The sequence below is a fragment of the Bos mutus genome, chromosome 14 (assembly GCF_027580195.1).
Source record: "Bos mutus isolate GX-2022 chromosome 14, NWIPB_WYAK_1.1, whole genome shotgun sequence".
Taxonomy (NCBI): domain Eukaryota; kingdom Metazoa; phylum Chordata; class Mammalia; order Artiodactyla; family Bovidae; genus Bos; species Bos mutus.
In genome coordinates, this window is record NC_091630.1 from 25799146 (window position 1) to 25809709 (window position 10564).

The following is a 10564-nucleotide window of genomic DNA, read 5'->3' on the forward strand; positions in this document are numbered from 1 at the left end:
TCTCACACCAGGGAGAATGGCCATTATTAAAAGTCTAACAATAAATGCTGGTGAGGTTGTGGACAAACGGAAACCCTCCTACACTGTTGGTGGGAATGCAAATTGGTGCAGCCTCTGTGGAAAACGGTATGGAGGCACCTCAAAAAACTAAAAACAGAGCTACCATATGATCCAGCAATCCCACTCCTGAGCACATATATAAACAAAACTGTAGTTCAAAAAGATACACGAACCCCTATGTTCATAAGAGTGCCATTCACAGTAACCGAGTTGTTATGAAAACAACGTAAAATGTCCAGTAACAGGTGAATGGATAAAGATGTACATATAAACAATGGAATACTACTCAGCCATAAAATGAATGAAATAACACCAATTGTAACAACATGATTGTACCTACATCATACTAAGTCAAAAACAGAAAGACAAACACCATATGACATCACTTGGATGTGGAATCTAAGCTATGACACAAATGAACTACAAAACAGAAATAAATTCACAGACGCAGAGGACAGACTTGTAGTTGCCTGGGCCGGGGCGGGGGGCGCGCAGGGGGAGAGGCGAGGATTAGCAGATGGAAGCTTTAAATATATCTAATGGATAACCACAAAGACCTACTGTGCAGTACAGAACTATTTTCAATATCCCGTGAAAAAACCATGCTGGAGAACACAAAACCTATATACACGCAGAACTGAATTACTCTGTTGTACAGCAGAAATTAACACAACATTATATACCAATGCAACTTCAATAAAATACTTTTTTAAAAAAGAAAGAAGCTACCTGGTTGACTGCATTTGCCTTGTAGTTTCTGGATCTTCAAACATCTTCACAATTGGTTCAGTTTCTGCTTGAAGCTGTTTCAGCTGTGCAACAACAGTTGTTCTTTTTTCTCTCAAAGCTATTAAAAATGCAAAGGAGTACTACAATGTTAAATTATACTGCTAACTATGAGGATGTCTTGGACATTTTTCAATCTATCTAAATTGTACGCATATATATTTCTCCCCAACATATTCACATGCCAGGAGCCACCAAGTCAGTAACTCCCCTAGATCCAATTTGTTTCTTTCTAGCATCACAAAGTCTTCTTACTCTCAGAGCAAACTGAGGAATATACAGATACAGTCTGAAAGAAGCTGTTGAGGAACCAATTACCTAACTTTACATTTCAGAGACTTCATTCTCGGTGTTTTCATATTTGCTGTCACTGCATTCTCTCAGCAGACTATCCCAGTTTCTGAACACAGGCCCAAAAGGGTTTCCATACATTATTACTACAGGTTTTCAACTAGATTGAATGGAATTTAAATCCAATCAGTAACTTCTCTTTTCGCTATAAATCCAGTTCGGCAATCTCTCACAGACAATTCTATAGTTCCTTTTTAATGCACTATGAAGTCAGAGAAAACCTGCACGTAACCTACCCTGTTAGCATGTTTTAAAGTTTCAGAGAAACAGTAAGTCTACTTTTTCACCACAAATTAAAATATAAAGAGCTATGGTTCTTGCAGGAAATTTTAGAAGAAGTCAAAACAGTGATTATGTTTAAGATAATTTCTACATTATATATTAGAAAGTATATACTAGAAGAGTGTTTCTCACACACAGAGGGAATCTAGATCAAATGTTGAGAAATGTCTATTTAAATAGAGCAAATTGTTATTTCTCTACTGAAGAGTTCTTAAAATCTTTTAATATTACTTGCAGTGTTTTTTTTTGTTTTTAAAGAATATCTACTGGAGAAGGAAATGGCAACCCACTCCAGTACTCTTGCCTGGAAAATCCCATGGACAGAGGAGCCTGGTAGGCTACCGTCCATTGGGTCGCGGAGAGTTGCACACGACGGAGCAACTTTACTTATTACTACAGAAAACAGGGATTTAGAAAATACTATACCACAGTAGTTCCCTAATTTGAGTGCTGGTCTTTGGCCAACTTTCTCTGGCTAAGTAAATCTGTGCACAAGAATTCGCATTTCTAACAAGCTCTCCCAGGTGAGCTGAAGATGGTACTTCTGGGGACCAAGCTTTTGAGGACCAGGGCTATTCTCAGATGCTTCAAGACAAACAGGAAATCTCTAAGGCACACACGATGCTAACTGAAAAAGTTAGCAAGCCAAAAAACCTGCAACATTCTCAGATAATTCTAAGGAAACAATCTGATTAGTAAGTACAACTCTGATGATGCATACTATGAACTGAAAACATTGATGACCATGTTTTAAAGTAGATTCACACCTTTTATGAAAGAAAATACTTTTTGAAGACCTGTAGCCTTTATATTTATTACCTTTCACTCAAACAACTTTTAAATCATTCAAATAATTATTAAAACTTCAGCTAAAGTTCTTTTATAAATCACAAAATGTTTAATACACATGCCCTCAGCTCACAGGTCAAACTTCAGATGTAATGAAAAAACTTACCATGAGGAATATCATCAGAATAAAGGTTTTTGTACACATCCATAGCAAAGTCTACCATGTTGGTATCACTAAGAAGATCCAATTTCCCTTGTAACAACTCCTTTTCATTATATATCTGCAAAAAAAAACAAAACAACTTTCTAATGAATAAACTGAAGTTCCCTCAAAAAAAGTAGTTAATAGTAAAGATTAGTGTACCTGGGAACATATCCTAAACTACAATATTTTAGTAAAATATCATACACTATTAATTCATGCTCCTACAAGAAAGGCAAGCAATCAACTTACAGAGACAAAAGATTTTGTTTACCTAACAACTTTAAAATAAAGCAAAACCATTCTCACCAACTTCTGATCTTTTATGTGTCCCTACAAGTCACCTTTTAGCCTAGAAAGAACAAGGCTATGGGTAAACAACCAACCATACCAACCCCACTGAGAAGCACATGGTATAGCTGACACCTTTCCACAATCAGGTAATTAGGAATCAACTCTTAAATGTTTTACCTTCTCAGTCACTCACATCCACAAGATGCCTACTCATTTCTCCTTGAGGTGGTCTCTCCTTTATATTCCACATACTTTTTCTCTAAATAGTTAAAATCCTTCATGCTTTCCATCCACACTCCTGAAACAAAACTAGCACCCATTCTGTCAATCTTGTCGTAACAGGTTTCGCTTTGGCAAAAAGTCCAATAAACATGAATTTAGCCCACAGTTCTGGGACCAAATAGATACATAAGCAAACTCACATAAACATGTCGTGTACTGAGCAACATGTAAGGATTTTACACGAGGGCACTCAGGAAGAGAGACGGTAATGTTAATTCAAAAACAATTTTTAATCAAGTACTCAAGATGATACCATTTCAGCACAAGATTTTTGTACTAAATCTAGTTTTGCCATGCAAAGAAAAATGCAGATAATTTCTACAACATTTTACTGTTCATGAAAAGACAAGATAAAGGTGGTCAAATGGTACAGCCACGAGATCAAACCTGAACCTTCCGAACTACATAGAACTCCCACAAAATAGTAAGAAAAAGACAATCGAATTGAAAATGGCTGTAAGATTTTAACAGGCACTCCACAATAGTATACCCAAATGGCCAATAAACACCGAGAAAGGTCCTCAACCTCATTAATTCCTTAATTAAAAGGAAATATAAATTAAAACCACACTAAAATCAAAAAAACTGACAATATCAGTGTTGGTATAGATGTAGAGAAACTGAACAATTTACTCTGCTGCCAGAACTACAACCTCTTTGGAAAACTGTTTTTTTTTATCTTCCAAAACTAAAATATTCTTTAACCTAGCAATTCTACTCCTAGGTACCCAAAATAAATGGGTGTATACATTCAAAGGACATTACCAAGACTGTTCCCAGAAACGTTATTTGTAACAGCCAAGTCTATCAACATGAGAATGAATCAACAGCAGTCTATTCATACAATGGATTAACATCCCAAATTGAAAATGAATGAACTACTACCACCCTAACTTAGATAAATCTCACAATGTGGAAAGAAGTCATACAAAGCAGTAGGTGCTGGTGAATGCTTAATTCCATGTATATAAAAATTTTAACAGCCAAACTAATCAAACTAGTGCTTACCTTTGGGAAGAGTGAGTAATGACTAAGAATGGTCAGAAGAAAGATTTTTAGGATGTTTGCAACATTTTATTTTTTGATCTGGATGGTGGTCACACATAAGTGTGCTTCCTTGGGAGGAAAAAAAGCATTTTATTTGCTCACTTTTCTGTATGTACGTTATACTTGGTAAGAAGTTGACTTATAAAACAAAACAACAACAAAGTTTCCTTTCAGTTTGCCCTATGGAAACTCTAACCTTAGGTGAATAGATCCTTTTCCTGGCATGCCACCTCTCCTCGTCACTTCATCAACAGCCTTTAATTCGTAACGTTTCTCCCAGCTGTAGATCCAAAGCATTGCTGCTCTGCCTCAGACCTCAATGGCCCCTTCTTAAATCTACACCCACTTACATCATTCTCTCTAAATTTTATCTTATAGGCAAACTTTTTCTGTAAAGAAAAGATAGTAAACATTTTAAATTTTGTGAGCCAAAACGCAAAAATCAAGAATACTATATGTAAGTACCATAAGAAAGAAAAGTTACAATTTTCTTTTTGAAATTAAAAAATATAACACAGAATAAAATTTTTTGCAACACAGTTCTAATGAGAAGAACGGAATTCTTTCTAGACAGGAAAAATTTCACTCAACTGGTGTACAGTTAGTGTTCTATAGTTAAGAACAACTGCAAATGCTCATCTGTTAAATTTTTTTTTAAGCTCAGACCATACAAAACAGGCAAAGAGGGCTTTATTTGGTTCACATGCTACAGTCGGCCAATTCAGTCTGTCTACCTCTTGAAAACTACTTATTAATAAACTAAAAATCTTTCAACACCTCTTCCTGCTATCACTCTCTACAAATCCAACATCTACACTGATGATTCTTCAAATACTCAAGCCCTTAAAGCTTCTTTATCTTGCAAATTATAACTTTCATCCAGTACCTCATCTCTACATTTCTAACTTAAATTCATCACCTCTTCTACCACTGTTTCTGAAATGCTTGATCACCCTCAACACATCTTCTGTTCTAATTTTTACAGTTTTTGATGGTCACTTTCCACGTTAGTTTGGATAGTTTTGCTATTTCCAAGCTCTTCTCTTTAACGTGTGCTCAGTCATGTCTGAGTCTTTGTGGCCCCATGAACTGACAGCAGCCCACCAGGTTTTGGCTATTTTAAAGCTCTTCTCTGTACTAGTTATCATTTATTCCATTCATTTTCTCCAACCAAACAGAATTCAATGTCAATCGCTAGCACTGGCAAAATTTATCTCTTTTCTATGTTCTGGCTAAGGTTAATTATAAAATATTTCAGAACTAGGCAATAATGTTATTCAATCAAATCCCTGCTTTTCTCAAATCAACAATTCTTTTCATCAATCTTGAGATGGCATTTATCCACCACATTGTCTACGCTACTCAAATAACCTTCTACTGTTTCTCTCATTCCAAGAATGACCACTTATAAATGTAAGATTTCCAATCAAAATTAGGCTCTTCACACTCACCAATCCTTGCACTTGTCTTTGGTCAGCTTCTTCAGTCACCATTTCCATGCTTGACCTCACTCCTCAAAACCCCAACTGAATGCCTCACTCCCCTCTCATATAGGACAGCCTAGTCACGACTGAAGCGACTTAGCAGCAGCAGCAGCCTCCTTTGGAGGCTTTGGAGTAGCTACTCTGTACCAGAAGACTGAATTCTTTATACGCACTAGTTCATGAATTTTTCTAACTTACCCCATGAGGCTGGTAGTAGTAGGAACACTTGATGCATGAGAAAAGGTTTAGTCAAGATGGGAAAGACAGCTCCCAAGTGCACCAGAGTGCTGACAGAGACAGGATCCTACAGAGACAGGATCCTAGTCCAGGTCTCAATTCATTCCCCAGGCTCTTAAAAATTATCTGGCCTTCTACTTCACTTGAGAATAAAGAACATCAAGCTTCAAATAAGTATTCACACATTTATTAAATAATCATGAAAAGCCTTTATATCAGACTCTCTTTACTGAGAACATAAGGGAGAAAACACAGTTCCTGCTCTCATGGAGCTTATATTCTCCAATATACTATAAATATACTTAATTAATACCCTCATCACCACTGAGTATCTATCCTAACCATCCAGCCTATAAAACTCAGACTCCCCTCCTCAAAATCCTTTTTGCCCACAGAATAGTACCTCTTCAATTTTGATAACACTCTGATAGTACTTCTCTGACATTTATTACTCTTGGACTTATAATTACAGACCTTTCTCTACCAAAGGGTAAGTTTTTTAGTGATGAGATTTTATCTTGGATTTCTCCTAATTCCATGGTAATCCTATACTTTAGTTCAGTTCAGTTGCTCAGTCGTGTCCGACTCTGCAACCCCATGAATCACAGCACGCCAGGCCTCCCTGTCCATCACCAACTCCTGGAGTCCACTCAAACTCATGTCCATCGAGTCAGTGATGCCATCCAGCCATCTCATCCTCTGTCGTCCCCTTCCCCTCCTGCCCCCAATCCCTCCCAGCATCAGAGTCTTTTCCAATGAGTCAACTCTTCGCATGAGGTGGCCAAAGTACCAGAGTTTCAGCTTTAGCATCATTCCTTCCAAAGAACACCCAGGGCTGATCTCCTTCAGAATGGACTGGTTGGATCTCCTTGCAGTCCAAGGGACTCTCAAGAGGCTTCTCCAACACCACAGTTCAAAAGCATTAATTCTTCGGCACTCACCTTTCTTCACAGTCCAACTCTCACATCCATACATGACCACTGGAAAAACCATAGCCTTAACTAGACAGACCTTTGTTGGCAAAGTAATGTCTCTGCTTTTGAATATTCTATCTAGGTTGGTCATAACTTCCCTTCCAAGGAGTAAGTGTCTTTTAATTTCATGGCTGCTGATAAATATTTCAGCATCTTCTGCCTCTCAAAGTATTACAGCCAAACTACCAATATTTTCTCCAAGAAAACATAGTTAGAGCTGTTATTTCCCACTGATTCTCAGCTCTGTTCAGTTTTGGTCCTCAATGAAAAACTAATTAACACTTATGTATTCCTCCCTGTCATCGGTCTGCCTTGAAAAACCGAAGTGTAAAGACCATTAAACAAGAAGTCTGGCTGGTTTAGAAGTAAAGAAGATATTTTTCTATTCCTTGATCTTTGATGAATCTTTCTCAATTATCCAAAAAAGACAACAGAAGGCCAACTAAACTGTTTTATTCAAGCTCTATAATATAGATTAAGTACAACCTATAAAAGAAAAACCAAGACAGAACCAAGTTTTATATGGCAAGACATTTTTGAACAGTATTGAAAATAAACTTGGCTGTTCTCTAATTTCAACAACTACAGAGTTGTCTGTAGGTTTTTAGAAAAGGTTCATACGAATTTGAGGGTTATACTTGTCCAATGCACCATGGGAAAATTTGAAAACTTATCAGAAGAATTTAATGTTTATTTGTAGGGCTTTTTAATTGTTTTGCTGTTCGGACACACAAAATCTACTCCCCAAATCTAGAGTGCCCTAAGTAGACTCGAGTTTTACTCTGCTTCTGCAAACAGAACGCGTCTATTTTTTCTGGTCAATATTCTAATTCTTTCCTCACAGCAATATCGCTTTATTGTAACTACTAAAATACACCAATTTCCCAATAAACTTAAGTGTAACTAAGCCTAAGATTTTCAAACTTTTAGGGCTGAGATATGTTTTTAAATTAGGTCCAGAACCACATATTTTTTCAAGGTATCTTGAATAGCTAAATAAACATTAGCGACCAATTCCAATCACTCGAAGTCCGTACATCTATACGCTGAAAACCAACTTTCAAGATAAAAATTGCTGGTTTGTTATTTTTTGGGTCCCCCTTCCCATCGAATCAAACATGCGACGCTTCTAGAAGTGGCTATCTACAGAAACGCTAAACTCCTCGCAAAGAACTCATAACTTTACGGAAATTAAGGGACTAGATATTTAAGTGTAAGAAAATCATTCCAAACCATCCAGCAAAGAAAAGCACAGAGCCAAACCACCCTTCCTACAGTGCCCGGGAAAAAAATTAAATTTTTTGCTTTTAGAAGCCAGCTAGTCAAGCATTACTACAGCAGAGCCAGCCAATCGCCAACTTCCGAGAGGAATGACGCGGAAGTCCCTACGGCACCGGCACCTCAAGTGAAGTAGAGATCACTCCCTTTCGCCCCTGAGTTCCCTTTCGCCCCTGAGTTTCGTATTGTCACCTTACCCCTGCTCACGGCAGAATTTCGCGTAGCTAATCAACAGGGCTGACGCTAAACTACTAGCAGGTCCTTACAGCCCGTCTCAAGACCAAACTCGGGGCCACCTCCCACGCGTCAGGCCTAAGGCTTCTGCCACTGCTTTTTGGCCTTACCTCGCATCTCAAGCACTCCACGCCTTCCGCGCGCTCAAAAAACCCCTTACCTCTTTTACGGAGAGAAACTCAAGCAACGGAAAGACTAAATGCCGATCTAAAAAGTGCGCGATGCGAGTAGTCAAGTCGTACTCCGCCATCTTGCCAAGGAAAAGGAAAGCGTGCGCTAGCTAAAACTTTATTGATAGCGCCGACAAAGGAACAAACAGTCCTGAACTGCGCAAGTGCAGTGGCTAAACCAGTTAAGGAAAGGGGCGGGGCTCAAACGCGAGCGCTCAGAGAACAATAGCGCATGCGTGAGATCCTCCCGCCCTCCTCCCTCCATCCCTCCTGGCTACTGTGGGCGTGGGTGGAGCGGCAGGCAAAATTTCTTCAAGACAATAGATGTCTTGAAGTTGTTGTTTAGTCCCTCCGTCCTGTCCGACTCTTGCGACCCCATGGACTGCAGCCCACCAGGCTCCTCGGTCCATGGGATTTCCCAGGCAAGAGTACTGGAGTGGGTTGCCATTTCCTACTGCAGGGTATCTTTCCAACCCAGGGATGGAACCCGCGTCTCCTACAAGTCTCGGCATTGGTGGCTGTTCCTTTCTATTCAGGACTGTCATATGAATGTAATAATATAATACACGGCCTTGAGGGTTTGAAAGAGGGTGGGAGAACAAACATATACGCAGAGGGACCAGTTAGGGACTACTGAAATAACTCAAACACCATGACGGTGGCTTAGATCAGAGTGGTAGCACTTGAAAGAGTTGTGGACAGTAGTGAAATTCTGAATATTTACTGAATGCAGAACTAGCAAAATTTGCCAGTAGATTAGATGACAAGGGTCCAAGATAACTCTAAGGTCTTTCTAGACCTAGAGACCATTTGCTGAGGTAAGGAAGGATGTGATAGTTGCATATTTAAAGGAGAGAAATCAAGAGTTGGGCATACTATGCTTTGGATGTCTATTAGACATCTAAGTTGAAATACTGATTAGGCAGTGGTGCATATGAATCTGGAATTCAGGAGAAAGGTAAGAGCTGGAGATAGAAAACTAGATGTTATATAGAAAACTAGATGTTATAGAAAACACAACACCAGGGCCAAATAGTAGAAAGCTTCTGTGAGGAATGTGAAATTTATCTGTGGTCATGAGGAGCCTTAAAGTATTTTTGAGTGTTACAGCAATAATCTTATCTGTGTTTCAGGAAGTTAATTCTGACTTGGGTGGACAGTGGATTGGATAGGTGAAACACAGCCAGGCTGTGGAAAATCTTCAAAACAGACAGGGAAACTTGGATTTAACCAGATAGGCAATGGGAGTCACTCCTGAAGTTCTTCAATAGAAAAAGACATGAAGACAGTGGTATTTTTTCCTTTAAGATTATACTGGAAGTGATTTACAAGAAGGATTAAAGTGGTGACAAATTGGAAACTCTGGTGATTTGCCTGGATTTTCCCTTGGAATTTTCCTTGCTGGTTCGTGAAAATGTCTTGCTACTTTTTATAAGAGAGATTTAGCCCCAAATATGGAAAATCTGACTTTCTTGCTTTAGTCTCTTCCTAGTGTTTTAGTTAAAAAGAGATATTACAGAGGAATGACAGGCAAGGCCTCACCTCTTAGGATATCAGTGGTATCAGAAGACTTTCTCATACACTCATCAGATACCTTCACAATTTCCATTTGCCGATCACCATGTCAGCCTCTGGGGGAACAAAGAAAGAGAACCAATCCCAGCCCAAAAGGAGTTTACAGTTTAGTGGGGGTGGCCAGCTGTAAAATATAAAAGAATCAGAGCACCATGTGAGAGAGTCTATGCACAGAGTGTCTAGAGGAGGAAGTGATTCATTGCCAGAGAAAGTTGGAGTTTCACGGGGAAGATAACACTGGGCTACCTCTGCCTGAATAGATGTTTAGCTGATTAAGAAAAGGGAGAAGAATGTTTTCTGAAGAGGGAAGATCAGGCACACAGACTTGACCTGGAGAAAAAGTGATCGGAGACTTTGAGAAGGTCTTTACGCCTAGAGGGTAGCATGCCTGATGCTGAGTGGCAGAACATTCAGCTGTATTGAGCGCTCAGGGCTGAATTGTCAAAGGCTCTATGGACTATACTGAGGAGTTTGAATTCTATCCTGCAAGCCCTTTTTTCCTAATAAATCTTTTAGCAT

The 10564-nt window shown here is 38.9% G+C and overlaps 1 protein-coding gene across 1 annotated transcript in view; it reads right to left on the reverse strand.

Annotated features, from left to right (window-relative positions):
- The window catches only part of EIF3E (eukaryotic translation initiation factor 3 subunit E), a 47682-nt gene extending 39066 nt beyond the window's left edge, over positions 1–8616 (reverse strand). Inside the window, exons 1-3 of the mRNA XM_070382180.1 lie at positions 8461–8616; positions 2435–2549; positions 790–907 (exon numbers count right to left, since the gene is read on the reverse strand). Of these exons, the coding sequence (XP_070238281.1) occupies positions 790–907; positions 2435–2549; positions 8461–8550 (323 nt within the window). The 5' untranslated portion in view covers positions 8551–8616. The remainder of the gene's footprint in view (positions 1–789; positions 908–2434; positions 2550–8460) is intronic.
- Positions 8617–10564: the final 1948 nt, after the last annotated feature.